At 33.1% G+C, this 19,584-nt stretch overlaps 1 protein-coding gene across 9 annotated transcripts in view; it reads left to right on the top strand.

Moving 5' to 3' along the window:
* Positions 1 to 19,584, top strand: part of LOC106668129 (rap guanine nucleotide exchange factor 6) — a 283,118-nt gene that overhangs the window by 187,880 nt on the left and 75,654 nt on the right. The window contains exons 1-2 of one of the 9 annotated variants that reach the window (XM_014396623.2): positions 3,358 to 3,546; positions 4,745 to 4,986. The exons of 7 other annotated variants lie outside the window; for them this stretch is intronic. In XM_014396623.2, the coding sequence (XP_014252109.1) occupies positions 4,769 to 4,986 (218 nt within the window). In that variant the 5' untranslated portion in view covers positions 3,358 to 3,546; positions 4,745 to 4,768. Of the gene's footprint in view, positions 1 to 3,357; positions 3,547 to 4,710; positions 4,987 to 19,584 lie in introns of those variants that run through there. One more of the 9 variants, XM_014396632.2, reaches the window with a different exon arrangement.

The following is a 19,584-nucleotide window of genomic DNA, read 5'->3' as shown; positions in this document are numbered from 1 at the left end:
TAGGAGGACGATATCATTCTTAGATGTGGTTATTCCAACGATATCTCAAGGTATTATGACCAGGCAAGGTCACAGCGGTTCCGTTCGGCATCACTGGGTTGAATTCATTCTTTTTGTATGTGAAAAGCCATATGTGAATTAACTCCATTGTTTGCACTTAGTTGACGGAATGGTGTCCATGCCATGACTCATTTCCTTGGACAGCACATTCGAGTAGATGTTTTTACCGGACCGGTTAGCTGATCAGAAACCTTAGTTCGCATATTTTAGCTCAGGTTTTATGAATCTCTTTCATAAAAATGTCTAATCTAAGTGCTCAAAAAATGCTTAAGGGGATTTTTCGGCAATGTCACTAAACACAGGGTCTCACGGTTTTCGTTCAACTTCACCTATTGGTTCCTCTTATAACTTGGCCTATGTGACCTAAATTCATTTTTGACTTTATTTGTCTATTTCATTGACGGAATGTTTGAGTTGACAAGTCCTTTCCTTGGACAGTACAATCAAATAGGTCTTTTAACCGTGTAAAATTTTTATACTGATGTGGATTGATTGGACTTATCAAAAGCTTTAGTACATGCTTCTGGTCCAGCTTTTGTTTTTTAAAAATATTTTTGTACGCTAATATATTATTAGCTATATGATAAGGTATTTCCATTAGACACATGGTCACAGTGGTTCGTTCAGCATCACTGGTTTGATTACTTTCCTTCTCATCCCTTCTTTCATCATAAATCTGGGTTGATATTCCTTCAAGATTTATTCCTTTTAATGTTTATTCCACGTTAGCCTTACCACAAGGTATTAATAGTAGACACCAGGTCACATGGGTGACTTCAACTGAACTGGATCTTGTGTGTCTCAACAATTGCTTGATTGTATACTTTATTGGCCAAATGTTGGAGTTAACCGTGAGTTCTTTTCTTGGACAGTACATCCAAGAGCGTCTTTTAACTGAAAAGTCCTTATACTGAAGTGGACCTGTAGACTTCATCAACTGTTACTTTAGTTATTCTCTTCTATCTTTCTATATTCTACCTCAATTTTTTGTGTCCGTAAAGTGTTTATAATAATTTGAGTGTAAGTTGGGTATGACCATGTACCAAGGTATTGCGAGTAGGCAAGGCCACAGGAATCAGCAGTTACTTTACTCCTTATGGATTCTCATTTTATTTCATCCTAAATGTGAGTTGTCAATATTTATCAGTTTTAATGGTTATTCCACGTTTTTATTGAGTATAGCCTCATCTCAAGGTATTGCCATTAGACACTAGGTCACATGGGTTCCGGTTATCAGCACGGGATCGGTTATATCTTATCATAAGGGGGATCTTGCGTGACTTACTCCATTGCTTGTACTTTCTCCACTTCATTAGCCGAAAGTTGGAGTTCTTTCCTTAGACCATATATCCAAGTAGGTCTTTTTAAATGTGTGAACTCTTATGCTCAAGAGGAGCGATGCCTTATCAAAAGTTGCTTTAGGGCTAGCCTGGAGCAGCCATAGCCCAAGGTACTAGACACAAGGTCACATGGGTTTCGTTCAGCATCCCTAGATTGGATCTTCTTATAAGTGGGCCTTGTAAGGCTTAACTCCAGTTTTTGGACTATTTGCTCTTTGGCCGAGCATTGGAATTGGCTGTAATGTCTTTCTTTGAACAGTATAACTAAGTAGGTCTTTTTAAGCTTCTAACGTAACGTTCTTATGCCGAAGGGTTTTTATTCCCAGTGCGTACATCCTTGCTCAAATTTTGTTGATCTCACTTAATGACTATTCGACGTTAATATGAAGTATAGTCATGTCCCAAGGTATTATCACTTGACACTAGGTTCCGTTCAACTTTACTGGATCGCTAAGTGGACCTCGCCTTAACCCAACTTTTTGCACTATTTGCACAACTTCGTTGGTCGAAAATTGGAGTAGATGTGTCCTTCCCTTGGATAGTACATCACGTAGGTATTTTAATTGTGTAAACCTCTTATGATGAAATGGATCGTGACTAATAGATAGTTAACTATATAGATTTTTGCACTTCTAGGTGGGTCGAACATTGGAGTCCAGCTTAAGTTATTTTTTTGGCCAGTACATCTAAGTAGGTCTTCTTAAACTTAGTAACGTGCTAATTTGGACCAGTTGTGATTATCAAAATATCCTTTTAGTACGTAGATCCAGGCACAAAGGATTGATTAATTAGATTGATCTCTATTAATGTCTATTCCATGTGTAAAGGAGTATAGTGATGTCCCTTGGTATTACCACTAGATACAAAGCTACAGAGTAGTAACGTTCTCATGCTGATTTGAACCAGTTGTGGTATCAAAATATGCTTTAGTACGTAGACCTGGCTCAAATTGTATTGATCTCTCTTAATGTCTATTCCATGTTTATATGGAGTATAATGATGTCCCTTGGCATTACCAGTAGACACAAAGCCACAGGGGTTAGTAACGTTCTCATGCTGATTTGGACCAGTTGTGATATCAAAATATGCTTTAGTAGGTAGACCCTGACTTAAACTGTATTGATCTCTCTTAATGTCTATTCCCTGTTTATATGGAGTATAGTGATGTCCCTTGGTATTACCAGTAGACACAAAGCCACAGGGGTTAGTAACGTTCTCATGCTGATTTGGACCAGTTGTAATATCAAAATATGCTTTAGTAGGTAGACCCTGACTCAAATTGTATTGATCTCTCTTAATGTCTATTCCATGTTTATATGGAGTACAGCCACGGCCCAATGTATTATCACTAGATACAAAGCTACAGCGGTTAGTAACGTTCTCATGCTGATTTGGACCAGTTGTGATTAAGAAAATATGCTTTAGCAAGTAGATCCAGGCTCGAATTGTATTGATCTCTCTTAATGTCTATTCCATGTTTATATGATGGAGTATAGTCATGTGCCAAGGACAAAGTCGCAGAGGTTCCGTTCAGCATTGGTTATACTTTCATCCTATAAAAGAATTGGATTGTGAGATTTCATTATTTCCATTGAGTTGACCATGGGGCAATTCTTTTCCGCGGACATCATCATCGTTCGAAAAAAAGGTCAATCAACTGGTAATCGTGTTCATACGGTTCCTTCCTTAAAGCATATGATCTGACTAAGTATGAAATTCGTTGTTGTATTCTTGATTACCGGGCATCCATCAGGTTGGAGAGAGGTCATCCACCCAAGAAGCGGTGTCACCGATGATCATCATTCCACCGGCCCGACCATCATCCGTCCCGCCTTTCCAGAAGCCGTACCGACCGTCGTACCGCGTTTCAATTTAAGATGAATACGCATTTGGCACAGAGGGGAAAACGGTCCGAGGCGCGGTGGGGGTGCGTAGCTCGGTAGACTCCGAGAGGGGGGATCCAACCCTCAGTCAAAGCCGGGATAGGGTCGGGACATGGCCTCTACCGTGCCACCTCTGGAATAAAAAATATATATCCGTAGATTAGTGACAGTGAAAGTGTTGACGATTCATTCGAAAAGGGTTCTTCACGCTTTTCCTCGTCTTATTGTCCTCGTTCGGACATTGCTTTAATCTGTCATGTAACGTGAGTATCTGCAGTTCGTGCCCATTAGATTTATCTGACACTTACTTCACCCTTGATATGCAATTTTTCATAAATTTTCCTCTTATTTGTTTTTTCAATAAAGAAAATTAGGATAGGCTTTATGATTAGGTTCATCAAAGCACATAAGTCATACACAACGATAATGACATGCCAACCATCAGATCCAATCTAATATGCCAGAAAACTAAATATTTTTTATTTCATTTAATAAAAGTTCTGGTATTTTAACCGATTTTTATTAGCTTATTTCTTAGCTTACTTCTTAGCTTCTTCTTATTAGCTTACAAATTTGTGTTTATTTGTAATTTTTTTATGCAATGAAATATTTCAATGGCCAATTTTGGTTATAGAGGGAATAAATTTGTCTTTACTAACGCCCAACTCAATTTTACTTATAATCAAGTGTAATAAATCTGTTAAAAGTTCTATAAATAGCCTTATAACCTTTTCTTTAAGCTTTAGAACTTGCTTTAACAATAGCCCAATTTGTTGATAGTTGTGAACAATAACCGGCACCCTTGTTTATCCAAATGCCAAACATTTAGCCAAGGACGGATTTCGGACAAATACAAAAAGGATTGAAGGTCTTTGACATTTGCCCTGAGCCGACTGTTTACAAATCCATCTGTACAAAACCATTCCGATTTTATTTTCCTCCTTTTCTCGGCGAGAAGTCGTGAAAGCGCCGGGTTGTACTTATTTTGGGGGATAATCGTTGGAGAAGAACTTCAGGCTGTGAAATATTCAATTATCTTTCATTTTAATAGTTTTTTCTTTGTTTAAAAAATAATGTGCAACCGTGGCTAACTTTGGATTATCAGATTTGGCCATTGAAAGTTTAAAATACAAATAATTGGATTCAGAGGCAGCTTAAAGTCTTCAAGGTATTTTTATGATGCAGTAACTCGACCGATTGGCTGGTTTTTATCTTTATTAGTGGTATAACGTTATTTTCATTCCTTCAGCACAATAATAAATATAAAAAAAGATCATTAGCAATTCGATAACTCGTTTCACATTCTTTAAATATGACCAATACAGGACACACAATATTCCTAATCTTGCAGCTCTTTCTAGGAATTGTAAGATTTCTAATCTAGGGATAAAGTAAGTGTCAATTAAATCGCTGGGTTTAACCCCTAGGAATTCGATGTCATTTGCGGAATGGTTTTGCTAGTTAATCCGCGTTGGATAAAGAAGAATGCATAAGCACAGCGAAGGCCTGCGGGGCCGGATCGGCATGCCGGGGGAACCGTTGAGAAGATGGAACAGCCTGCACGGCAGGATCAGGACGAGATCAGAGAGCGGAAGTCCAGGAAGGACGATACCGAGGCTTGAAGAACTCAGGGCTTCGGAGACGATGCTTTCTTCAAGCCTGCCGCCACCGCCTCATATGCCGAGAAGGAGGTTTTCCGTCTGGTGAGTGTCTTCCTTGGTATAACTGGAAACAAATGAATCCTGTTGGTTGACTCCGATCATCCTGATCATCTTGCGTTTGGTTTCTTGACCATTTTAAGTATTCGGCTTGGTTTTGTTTCAAATTAAAAAACCACCATTGAAGATTATGCAAGGCCGAGGATTTTCGAACTCAAGAAAACAAAATCGACTTCATACTTTAATTATCGATCTGCATCCCTCCGTGGTTATCTAATTTTCATAAGTGTTTATAGGCCTTTAGAGTTTATGGACATCATGTTTGAACCTAGCTTATCAATCATCAATAATTAAACTTATCAATAATGTGAGTTGTAGGAGTTTTAAAGAAAAACAAAACCGACGATTTCCCCATTCTGTCTTCAGAATATTACCTGTTAAATAATGGTGTACGTCTAAATAAGTTAGCTAGTCATTTCCTGCCTTCAAACATGATTTTTTCGTCTGATTACATATTCCGCGTATTTTATCAAGTTGTGTATATAAAACAAGTGATTAGGACAGAAATACCTTTCGCTGTTTATTTTATGCATTGTTGTACAGTTAGAAAAAACTAGAATACGCGTCCGAAATATCATTACAATTGACTCAATAAGTATTGATCGGAAATTTGGTAATAGACATTATCATACCGAATGACATGTCAAGAATAAAATATTCCATGGTCCTTGAGTACAATTGGCTCAAGTAATAAGTATTGACCTGGAAATTGGTAATAAACATTATCATACCGAATGACATGTCAAGAATAAAAATACTCCATGTCCCTTTCGTACAATTGACTCAAGTAATAAGTATTGACCTAGAATTTGGTAATAGACATTATCATACCGATTGACATTTATGTCAAGAATAAAAATATTCCATGTTCCTTTCGTACAATTGACTCAAGTAATAAGTATTGACCTAGAATTTGGTAATAGACATTATCATACCAATTGGCATTTACGTCAAGAATAAAAATATTCCATGGCCCTTTCGTACAATTGACTCAAGTAATAAGTATTGACTTGGAATTTGGTAATAGACATTATTGTACCGAACGACATTTATGCCAAAAATAAAAATAATCTGCATTCCATTTGTACAATTGATTGAAGAAACATATTTTGACCTGGGATTTGGTAATGGACATTATCATACCGACTGATGTAATGTAGTTAAATATAAAGTAAGATGATTCTAGATTCCTTTTGTATATTGACCAGGCGGTTGATAATTGACAATACTTTACCGAATGATATTTAGTAAAAACATAAAATTTGAGATTCTAGGTTACTATTGAGTGCAACGGATTCAAGTAATAAGGATTTACTAGGAATTTGATAATTGACAATACATACCAAAAGATATTAAGTAAAAATGTAAAATACGAAGATTCTAAGTTACTTTTGAGTTCAATCCACTCAAGTAATTAGAATTGACATGGAGTTTGGTACGTGACCTTATCATACTGACTTATGTATAATTGAGTCAAGTAATAAGTATTGACCACGAATTAGGTAATTGACATTTATGTCAAAAATAAAAATGTTCCATGTTCCTTTTGTACATTGACTGAAGTCATAAGTATTGACCTGGAATTTGGTAATAGACATTATCATACCGAATGACATATATGTAAAAAATATTCCATGTTTCTTTCGTACAATTAATTGACTCAAGTAATAAGTATTGACCTTGTATTTGGTAATACACATTATCAAGCCAATGACATTTATGGCAAGAATAAAAATGTTCCATGGTCCTTTTGTACAATTGACTCAAGTCATAAGTATTGACCTGGAATTTGGTAATGAACATTATCATAAGGACTGATATCTAGAGTAACATAAAATAAGATTCTCCATTCCTTTTATGAAATTGACTAAAGTATTGTTATAAAGAATTAGGTAATTGGCGTTATCATATATGATATTTAGTCGGATGAATAGTAAATTCAGAAGAATATAAATTCCCCTGAAAAACTATCTTAATTATTTGGAATTGGGTAGTGACACCAACATCCGAATGAGATTTAAGTCAGAAATAAAATAGAATCTAAGTCATTTTGTAAAATTATCTGAAGTAGTAACTATTGACCTGAATTTGATTTAATTGACACTACCTTACCTAATGATGCTTAATAAAAACATAAAATACTTTGATTCTAGGCTATTTTTACATGCAATTGACTCAAGTAATAAGTATCGACCAGGTATTTGAGTATTGTGTCACAAAAATGTGAAGATTAACAAGAATCTAGAGTTCACTTGTACAATTGAGACAAGTATCAAGTATTTACCAAACATTTCATACTTGAAGTTATCTGATCAACATTGAATCGAAAATAACATACGAACGTTAGATTCTTTTTTGGACGATTGACGATTTGATAGGAAGTTGATAACTAAACTACATATAATAAACGCAAGATATGAAAGATCATATGTTCTTTTTTGCGTACAATTTATCCGTAAGAATTGGCCTGGAATCAGGTAATTAAAGTTATCATACCGACTGATATCTAGTCAAACATAAAATAAAAAGAATCTGAATTCCTTTTTGTATAATTGTATAAGAAATAAGTATTGACCAGGGATACCTTAAGGAATGATATTTAATAAAGACATATAATATGAAGATTATTGGTTCAATGGAGTCGGGTAGAAATTTGGTAATTGACCTTAATAAACCAACTGATATAATTTATACAAGTTTAAAATAAGAAGAATTTCTAGATTCCTTTTGTACAATTGACTGAAGTAACAAGTTTTGACCTGGGATTTGGTAATGGACATTATCATACCGACTAATATAATGTAGTTAAATTTAAAGTAAGAAGAATCTAGATTCCTTTTGTATATTGACTCAAGTAGTAAGTATTGACCAGGTAGTTGATAATTGACATTATCAGACGGTTTGATATAATATAGTTAAATGTTAAGTAAGAAGAATCTAGATTCCTTTTGTATATTGAATCAAGTAATAAGTATTGACCAGTTAGTTGATAATTGACATTATCACACCGATTGATATAATGTAGTTAAATCGAAAATAAGAAGACTAGATCGTTTTGTATATCGACTTAAGTGATAAGTATTGACCAGGTAGTGTATAATTGACATTATCAGACCGATTGAAATAAAGTAGTTAAATATAAAATAAGATGAATCTAGATTCTTTTGTATATCGACTCAAGTGATAAGTATTGACCAGGTAGTTTATAATTGACATTATCAGACCGATTGATATAATGTAGTTAAATCGAAAATAAGAAGACTAGATCGTTTTGTATATCGACTTAAGTGATAAGTATTGACCAGGTAGTGTATAATTGACATTATCAGACCGATTGAAATAAAGTAGTTAAATATAAAATAAGATGAATCTAGATTCTTTTGTATATCGACTCAAGTGATAAGTATTGACCAGGTAGTTTATAATTGACATTATCAGACCGATTGATATAATGTAGTTAAATCGAAAATAAGAAGACTAGATCGTTTTGTATATCGACTTAAGTGATAAGTATTGACCAGGTAGTGTATAATTGACATTATCAGACCGATTGAAATAAAGTAGTTAAATATAAAATAAGATGAATCTAGATTCTTTTGTATATCGACTCAAGTGATAAGTATTGACCAGGTAGTTTATAATTGACATTATCAGACCGATTGATATAATGTAGTTAAATCGAAAATAAGAATACTAGATCGTTTTGTATATCGACTTAAGTGTTAAGTATTGACCAGGTAGTTTATAATTGACATTATCACACCGATTGATATAATGTAGTTAAATCTAAAAAAAGAAGAATCCAGATCCTTTTGAATGTCGACTCAAGTAATAAGTATTGACCAGGCGGTTGATAAGTAACAGTACTTTACCGAATGATATTTAGTAAAAACATAAAATATAAAGATTCAAGGTTATTTTTGCATGCAATGGACTCAAGGTTTGACCAGGAACTTGAAAATTGACACTACCAAAACATAGGATATTAAGTAAAAATGTAAAATACGAAGATTTGAGATTACTTCTGAGTTCAATCGACTAGTAATTAGGATTGACATGTAATTGACCTTATCATACCTACTGATTTATACAAATATAAAATAAGCGGAATCAAGATTCCTTCTGTAAAATCGATTCATGTACTACGAATTGTCATGGAATTTGGTAATTGACATTTGGTAGTTGGATCTAAAGTAAGAAGAATATCCCTTTTGTATATTGACTCAAGTACTAAGTATTGACCAGGCAGTTGATAATTGACATCATTCCGATTGATTTATAGTGAAACATAAAATAGGAAGAATCTAGGATAGTTTTGTGCAATTGACTCATGTACTGATTTGAAAGTTGCTATTTCAAATGAAATAACAGGATGCTGGGTTATTTGCTCAATTGCCTTTCTCCATTTTTGCTGGTTTTGGTATACAATAAAGACCATATTGAAAATTAATTCTCATAAACTAAACGTTCATTTTTGACATATTGGGGAAAAAATCAATACAGAAATCCCAACAAAAAAATTTTCAAAAATTGAAATCACCAATACTTGGTCTTTTTGGTGATAGTCTGCTCGACCTGGCATACCGTTTTCTCCGAATTCTCTATTCAGGTATTTGTTTTCCCCCACATTTGAAACGGCCGATAAAATTTCCACAGTAGTCGTAAAGAATTTCAAACCTTCCGAGGTCCGCCTTCTCGAACCCGTTCGCACGATGTAGGCTGGAACCATCAAAGGTTTCACAACATCCTCATTGTCTGTTACAACAACAGCAACGCGCCCTGCCCTGTGCGATGCCGCAATTTCAGCCCGATCTTTTGATCATAACAATATTCTTTGATCTTTTTTAAATACAGGGGGGCATACATATTGAGTTTATCAACTTTTTTTTCTCGTAAACTTTGACCTACTAACCTGTAAATTTTTACCCTAATAAAGCAATAAAGGTGAGAAAACGCGTATTTTCAAGTTTCTCCTCGTGACTCATATTAAAAAATAAAATTATTAATGAGTTTTTCAATTAGTCATTTATGTTAAGGAAATTGTTCTTTATATATTAAAACAATTAGGTCTTTGTTTAAATTTTTTTATAAATTATCCGTAATCAGAATTAATTAATAAAAATGCCGAATCTGCGGATGTAATTAATTAACAGCAGGGCCAATTTAACTCGAAAATATTTAGTTACCTGTTGAAAGAAATAGAGTTTTTTGTTTGCAAACAGTGGCCGAGGTCGTCGGGGGACTGAAATTGATGCAATTGCAGGGTAATGACCTAATTGTCATTGCTAAAATTCAAAACAATAGGGTTGGGCAACCTTTTATAGTATAATCGTATCGTCCTCCGTTGAACTTCCTGTCCCTGCTTTCTGCCCGAAGAAAACACGACGCACATTGTCTCACTTCTTCAGAGCAAGGAAAGAAATTGAGAAAATGCTTTGACCCAAAGTATCGATGGAAACTTTCTGAACAGTTTTCACTCCTGGGAATTCGATTTGTTGCTGTTTATAAAATTTATAATTAATCAATATAGAACAAATTTTCAATTGGATATTCTTTATAAAAAAAGAACCTTTCGTGAGTAAGTTGAGATCGTTTCTCCAACAAAGAACGACCTTCGTTCACAACAATGGGGATTTATCCTATTGAATACGGAAAACTCTTTTTCAAGAAAAATAAATATTTTTCTCCATTGGGTTATACAACGAAACTTGACCAGACGTATTTTTTTACCATAACTGCTGAGTTCGCCACATTCTGAGTCGCAATAATGGATTTAATGACCAGCCGAATAATATTTGTTTAAAAATTAAATATGTACTCTGTGATTTATCTGTAAGAGAAATTTTTTAATAGAAAGTTAAATTTGTGAAAAGGGAGATCAAAATCTAGAGTGACTTCAGTTTTATATTAATGCTATATAGAAATATAAGTAAATGTAGGTATAGAACAATCAACCATCAGTGGAAAAGGTTTTCATATAATATAAAAAGAACATGATTGACAAGATAACGCACAGACGAATCACTTATGATGTGCCAAAACGTCCATAGATAGTCAGGATCAAGCCAGCATAGGACCGTGCTGATCGGAAACCACCATGGTTAGGGATCTCTATACATGGTCGTAACTTGATCGTATGCAATCTGTCAAATTTAACTAAAAAGTTCCTCTTGTCCAAAATCCGATTCTCAATTGTTCTTGAGAGATTCTTCGTTTTTTACGCGAGTTCAATCTTGCAAAGTTTAATGGAAAAAACCATGACAAATTTACAAGTGTGATAAGTTTTGGAAAATTGTTACCTCGAAAAAAAAAAAAAAAAAAACGAAAATCTTTTAGAAATAAAATGTTCAAAATGTCCACCTTTTTGAAAAATCCAAATCTGACATCGTTTATTTTCATACGTTTTTGTTCTTACGTGCCATTTTATACTAAAAAGTATTTTTTTAATAAATTTTTATTAGTAATTATGTGTGGTGATTAGTGACCGTTAATCGATATTTATTTAGAAATCGTGAGATTCGGTCTGGTGTGATGTAGGTTTCAGAAAAACATTTTCTTTATCGTGCCAACGTTTCGATCTTTATTGACATCATCTTCAGGGCCTGGGATTTACAAACATTGTTTACATATTACAATTATCCACATCCAAAATGTAATTGTAATATGTAAATAATGTTTGTAAATCCCAGGCCCTGAAGATGATCTCAATAAAGATCGAAACGTTGGCACGATTTTTCTGAAACCTACATCACACCAGACTGCATCTCACGATTTCTAAATAAATATACATCTAGGTTATCTCCGATGGGAGATAGTGAGCAGTCAACACAGAAATTTATGTAGAAAAGGTGATCAGGTTGATTCCTATTAGACAGACAGAAAACAACACTCAAATCTTTCGTCAAGCTTTCGAGGAATATAACCCTTTAATCAGGACTAAGATAAAATGATAAAATTAATATAAAAAAAATAAAATCTATAATTAACATGTCTAGTGCATTAATTTTCTGCATATTTCTCTATTTCAAGGTACTCGTGGTTTGCTCGTACCGTGTACTATTTATGGCTGACATTTGGCTCTATCAAAATTTCTAGATCTAAAAATCTAGATTTCTAAATAAATATTAGTAATTATTTTTAGTAGAAGTTTTAAAATCTTAAAGACTACAACACAAATCTGTAAAATTTCCAGCTTATATACAGGGTACTATCTCTTAAAATCTCAAACTTACAGCAAATTTGATTTTATCATTGGAAAAAGCATTGCAAAATTTACTAGCCATCAGTTTTTTAAATTTAAAAATGATAACCTCGAAAAAAAATCTTTTAAAACTCGAATGTTCAAAATGACACCTTTTTGAAAAATCCAAATCTGACATCGTTTATTTTTATAAGGTGTTTATACTTATGTTAAATTTTATACTAAAAATTCCTTTTCTTTAATAAATTTTTATATGTTTAATTATTTTTAATAGAAGTTTTAAAATCTTAAAGACTACAACACAAATCTGTGAAATTTCCAGCTTATATACAGGGTACTATCTTTTAAAATCTCAAACTTACAGCAAATTTGATTTTATCATTGGAAAAAGCATTGCAAAATTTACGAGTCATCAGTTTTTTAAAAATTGTAACCTCGGAAAAAAAATATTTTACAAATCAAACGTACAAATCAATATGACATCGTTTATTTTTATAAGTTTTTTGTACTTATGTTCAATTTTATACGAAAAAGTCCTTTTTTTTTTTAAATTTTGTTTTTAATTATTTTTAATAGAAGTTTTGAAATCTTAATGACTACAATTCAAATCTCTCAACTTTACATCAAATTTTCAGATTATATACAGAGTGCCCTGTGAACAGGCGTGTTTGGAGGTTATCCTACATGTCAAATTAGTTTTAAAAAGAAATCCAGTTGTCCAAAGTCTGATTCTCAATTTTATTCGAGATATTTCACTTTTCAGGTTACTTTAATCTTTCACAACCTTTTCCCATGAAGACCACTGTGTCTCATAAGAGTCAAACTTACAGAAAATTTAATTATACCAATGGAAAAAGCATTGCAAAATCTACGAGTCATGGATTTTTTTAAAATTGTAACTTCGAAAAAACGAAAATCATTCGAAATGTCCAACCCTGTCATTTTTACAAGCTTTTTGTATTTTCCTATTTTCCATTTCGTACCAAAGAGTTTTTGTGTAATTTCTAATAGAAGTTTCAACTCTTAATAGCTAATTTTTTTTAAACAAAACCGAAAAACCAAATTTTTAGCATTGACACGTTAATTTTATGTTGGGCATAACTGATCTTTGAAAAATTAAGTACATGTGTTTAATTGCTCATTAGTAGGTGCAATTTTTCTGTTAGTATTTACAGAACCAAAAATTTTGCTTAAACTTCAGACAAGAACATTTTAAACTCGTAAAATTTTATCTTTTATCGATTTGGTATTTTTTCCCTTAAGGTTACAATAAAAAAGAACAAAAGAATCTTAGAAGGTTTTCAAAGCTTTCCATTTGCAGTAGGGTTAAAAATTTTACGAAATAAGGGCGACTTCACGGAATAAAGTTGTGAAAGGTCGACGTAACCTGAAAAGTGAATTATCGCGAATGCAATTAAGAATCAGACTTTGGACTATAAGGACTTTTTTAATCCTTAAGATGAAGTATTGACTCCTGTTCTGCAGACCCTCAATAAGAAATATCTTTGAACGTTTAAATTTAGATTAGTTCGATAGGACATTGCTGAATTAATTAATTTGTTATTGGGAGACTATCAATTATACCATCAGGCTAAGTACGTTTTTAAGAACATAGGTACACAGTCAGGTTTGTACAATTCTTGTGTATTATTGTTTTAAGGATCTTTATATGATTTGATATGGTTGTCTGTTGACTGTCTCAATGGGTCAATTTTGACCCAGGTGTCTTATGTTTTATTAAACTTTTTTATGTTCATGTTCGGTTTCTTTTGGTGCCAGGAAATGTTGTAATGTTTAAAATGGCATGTTTCCTGACTGTCTCCCTTCCAAGGTTCTTGGTTTCGAAAGATGAAAATATTTCCTTCCCGAAGAAAAACCGCCAGGGTCCTTGATTGATTTTTTTTTTTTCAATTTTTAATCTTTGTAAACTCTAGGGCTTTTTAGTTTTTAATTGAATATTAAGTTTACATTTAAAGGTAAACAATTGTCAGAAATGAGGGGGATCAAATGTCGAACAGAGTCAATATTTGTCGTAATCAATAGAAATATCAGTCAGTGGGAAGAGACATTTCATGAGAAAAGCCCCAATAAACTCTGCAAATGGAAGAAAGAAAGTCTCTATTGTGTTTTATCACTGTCTTTACGGATCGATGCTTTTCAAAATCAAACATAAACTCATTTAATATTTAAATTAATTTCGTTTTCATGTAGACAAATGGACTTTCAGAAGAAAGAATGAGGAATTAATTGTTAAAAATTTTTCGTTAGCTGACAGACTTTAACAAATGTAGCGGGTGTTCCGTTCAAAGTTTATAAACATGCTATGTACAAGCCCACGCATGTAGAATATCGATCGTTATTACTATAATAAGATTCTAAAGATTGGGCTCATGATGATAGAAGCACGAGAGGGCAAAAGATAAGGTGGAGCTTGTTACCATTCAGCCTTGTTACATCATTCTCGCACATATTGGATTTTCTTGTAACAACGGGAAAAGCGGCGGTGTCTCCGTTTTTCCCCCCTGGAAAATAGCCCGGGCCATTTTTAATTAGGAAGTGTTAGAACGAGGCGTTGTGAGAGCGGCCCCCTACGCAGTCCTGCTGCCACGGAGGCGGCAATTAAAAACGACAGTGGATGGATTAACAATCCTGGAGAAAACCCCCCAAAAAAGGGGAAATTGACTTATGAATATCCAAGGAAAATCTCATCAAGCGTGAAATAAATATGAATAGAGTTTCCGCTGGCTTTGTATATTCACATTGACCGCATACCTAATATAAAAGGATGATCCTTTTCCACCTCAAATTCCATGGTTATTCAATATAAACCGTGGCAATGAATTTTGAATAGTTTAACAGTAATTTTTAACGTCATTGGAACGTTCACATCATATAATCAATATTGACTGTATACCTAATACGAAAAACTATGCTTTCGTATATGAAATTACCGATGCGTAAGGCACCGATATCAGGTGATGTATCTATAAACTGGACGTTTTGCAAAAAGCTGTAAAGTTGTTTCTATTCATTTTGATCTATCCTCGCTGGTTTGTTGTGTCGGATCCATCTTCGCTTTTGAACAGATGCTTTCTCTGCCAGGCCAAAAAATTCTTAAAGGATCAAACTGCAGGTTCATCATTAAGCCAACCTCACATTTTAAGTGTTAAAATGCAGGAAAATCGGCATAGACTGGGCAAACCACAATAACTGATTATTAATAGCATTTAAATTTAACTTAAAAAAAAAAACGACCGAAACGTATTCAGATTATCTGTAGATACCAATTATTAATTGAAATTATTTATTAATAACTTAATTACCAAAAATATGTACAAATTAGAAAAATATATATGTGAAAAGGAAAGTTTTTAATAAATTAATATGGACTAAGTTTAGCTAAAATTGTTTGCTGGTCAGATCGATAAATTCAATGGAATCAATAGTTTTGATGGCATTTTGTTTCAATTTTATAACTGTTTTTTTGTTATAAGATCACAAGAATATTATTAAGCATTCACATGATACACAATAATATTTCACGATTTTATTACGGTTTCTATTGTCAAGTGGTGTCATCGTACCACTTTTACTTTTATCACCGTAATAAAATGGGGGACCGCGGTAGCCGAGTGGTTAGCATGAAAGACTCTCACGCCGCGGTTGTGGGTTCGATTCCCTCCGTCGCCTCTAGCCCTTTTTTCACAATAACCCCCCCAAATTTGAACACACATATACGAATTGTCACATGGCTAATATGCATAGTTCATAACGCCAAAAAAAATAAATAAATAAAAAAACCGTAATAAAATAGTAGTTTATTCAACTATTCCCTACGAAAACGTCATAGTACTGTTTACCACCGTTTTAAAATAAAATAATACCATAAAAATAATTGTAGTCAATCTATTGTTACGGTTTCTATTTTTTTAAATTTCTTGTGCCATTTCCACTATCAGTATTGCAATAAAATATCGTAATGGCTTTTTAACCATTTTTTTTAATACAATTAATTAAGGTTTTTAGTTGAGATGAAAAAAAGTCAATGGCACGAGAGGGATTCGAACCCACGACCTTCGGCTAGATACGCCGCTGCTCTACCACCTGAGCTATCGTGACCTCGATCCTCTCGGACATCAACTCCCCATCTCAACCCCACCTTATGAGTTTTTTCTTTTTCTTTTTTTCATCTCAACTAAAAACCTTAATTAATTGTAATGATTTAATTGGTCAAGCGGACCACGAAATTAGTGAATTTTTTTTTTAATATTGTACCATTGTACAATTGCACGCATTGTACCACGTTTGCTATCAGCACCGTAATAAAACATTGCAATAGTATTTTAAATCAATCTTTTATTACGGTTTCTATATGCAGAAGGCCATTATTGTACCATTTCTAGTATTACCACCTTAATAAAAAAATTAATGCCATTTTAATCCATCTATTATTACGGTTTCTGTTGTCAAAAATCCATGTTTCATTTCCACTATCAGTACTGTAATAAAACAGCGTAATTGCTTTTCAACCAATCTTTTATTTATTTATTACGGTGTCTATAGTCAGAAAGTCATTGTACCACTTTTGCTATCAGCACCGTAATAAAACATTGCAATAATATTTTAAATCAATCTTTTATTACGGTTTCTATACCCAGAAGGCCATTATTGTACCACTTCTGGTATAAATCCGTAACAAAACAAAATTAAAGCCAATTTAATTCTATTATTATGGTTTCTATTGTCAAAAATCCTTGTACCATTTCCAATGTTAGTACTGTAGTAAAACAGTGTAATTACTTTTCAACCAATCTTTTATTTATTTATTACGGTGTCTATAGTCAGAAAGCCATTGTACCACTTTTGCTTTCAGCACCGTAATAAAAACATTGTAATAGTATGTTAATCAATCTTTTATTACGGTTTCTATACCCAGAAGGCCATTATTGTACCACTTCTAGTATAAATCCGTAATAAATAAAAAAATAAGTCCAATTTAATTCTGTTATTACGGTTTCTGTTGTCAAAAATCCTTGTGCCATTTCCAATGTCAGTACTGTAATAAAACAGTGTAATTGCGTAATTACCGTTTCTGTTGTCAAAAAATCATCGTTAAACATTCTCGAATATTTGTCAATTCACAATCTTAATACATTTTTACCCCCCCCTTTTTTTTTACGATTTCTATTGTCAAAAGAATGGGTGGTACCTTTAGCATATTGGTCGTATTGCGCGGTTTGTCTAGGTAAATTTTTGATATTGCACCTAATTCCAAAATCGTTATTCTTTCACACCTCAAAATCCTTTAACATTCGCCTAGAACCGAATTCAGATGATATGTAATATTTGAGTAGTAATAAAATATTGCAATATTATTTAAGACCAATTTTTCTCATAGATTCGTTTTGTTGTTATTTTGCAATTATTTCCTGTTGTAAACAACAAATCTGTGAATAAAACCATTAGAAATAAACTTTATTCTAATTTAATCTAAATTACCGATTATCCCTAAATTTATTACGGCTTGTATTGTCAAAATTTCCTTTTAGCATTCTTGCATATTCTTCGTCGAAAGCTTTATACCTGAACCTCGCAAAATCCTTGTATCCTTTGCTATTAATTTACGTATTTTTTGGCATATTTAAATAGTTACCAGATTGTAGGGTTAAATGCTGTAAGTCTTTCAAATTCCAATTTTTTTGGTGTACCTCTAGGTTGTTATCTTGGACCACTTATATTTCCACGTAGCATTCACATCACTCTACTTTCATCGATTAATGTGGGGTCATAAACAAAATGTAGCGAAGGTATTGTGAAATATGCAAGTACAAAAGTGTGTTTTTTTAAAATGTATATGCAATTGTTATCCCATTTTAGTATGTGAGGGCCAACCGATTCCAACACTTGTTAACAAAAAGCCTTTGGCATTCTATAGGACTTCTGGAACTTGTGGGTTATAAAAAAATGAACTTAAGCCGGTTGTTCCAAAATAAAAAAAAATGTCCTGAGGAGGCAGAAAGAGCCTCAAATGCATTAAAAATAAATAAATAAAATGAAACATAGGAAAATTTTTAAAAAGTTGTTATAATCCAGATGAAATATATCTAAGAAAAAAAGAGAAGCAAAATATTTTTTGAACTTTTTCTCATCCCTACTCAATTTCTAAGGTAGTACATCGCAATTGTGCTCCTGATTTTTTATTGACAGATATCCCCCCCCCCCAGCCACGACCAAAAAGAAATAGCTGCCCAACGATAATAGAATTTCTTCAGTGAGCGTAATCTCTTGAAATTGTTATCACGAAACTTAAAACTCGAGTGTTTATTATTATTATTATTATTATTATTATTATTATTATTGAATATATGCATCTGAGTTCTGTGATGGTTTCAAGTTATCTTGTCGGAAGTTTAACTACCGTACTGCAGAAAATGCACTGTCTTTTAGGGATATCTGTCTTTCAAACTACCACAGATTTATATATTTAAACAAATATACACAGGGTAAAGTATTTTTTTAACTTATTAAATAGTCAGATTTTAGGGTTAATTGCAATTCTGTGGGTTACCTCAAGGTTGACATCTTGGACCACTTTTGTTTCTACTTTTCATTTATATCAATCTACCTTCCACCTTGTAATGTGGGGTACAAACAAAGTGCAGTGGATGTATTGTGAAATATGCAAGTACAAAAGTCTGCTTTTATATGTATATGTAATTTTTATCCCATTTCAGTATGTGAGGGCCATCCAGGTTTGACATTCGTAAGAGTTTTGGAATTTTTGGTTTATAAAAAGTTGGATTTATATGTATAGTTAGTTTATATAGATAGTTACTTTTTTAGCTTATTTAAATAGGTATCAAATTTTAGGGTTAATTGCTGTCAGACTTTTAATTTGCAATTCTGTGGGTTACCTCAAGGTTGACATCTTGGGCCACTTTTGTTTCTACTTTTCATTTATATCACTCTACCTTCCACCTTGTAACGTGGGGTACAAACAAAATGCAGGGAATGTATTGTGAAATATGCAAGTAAAAAGTCTGCTTTTCTATGTATATGCAATTTTTATCCCATTTCAGTATGTGAGGGCCATCCAGGTTTGACATTCGTAAGAGTTTTGGAATTTTTGGTTAATAAAAAGTTGGATTTATATGTATAGTTAGTTTATATAGATAGTTACTTTTTTAGCTTATTTAAATATGTATCCAATTTTAGGGTTAATTGCTGTCAGACTTTTAAATTGCAATTCCGTGGGTTACCTCAAGGTTGACATCTTGGGCCACTTTTGTTTCTACTTATCATTTATATCACTCTACCTTGTAACGTGGGGTACAAACAAAATGCAGTGAATGTATTGTGAAATATGCAAGTACAAAAGTCAG

This window comes from Cimex lectularius, unplaced genomic scaffold (genome assembly GCF_000648675.2).
Source record: "Cimex lectularius strain Harlan isolate CLEC.00 unplaced genomic scaffold, Clec_2.1 scaffold187, whole genome shotgun sequence".
Lineage (NCBI taxonomy): Eukaryota > Metazoa > Arthropoda > Insecta > Hemiptera > Cimicidae > Cimex > Cimex lectularius.
This window is presented reverse-complemented; position numbering and strand designations above follow the sequence as displayed.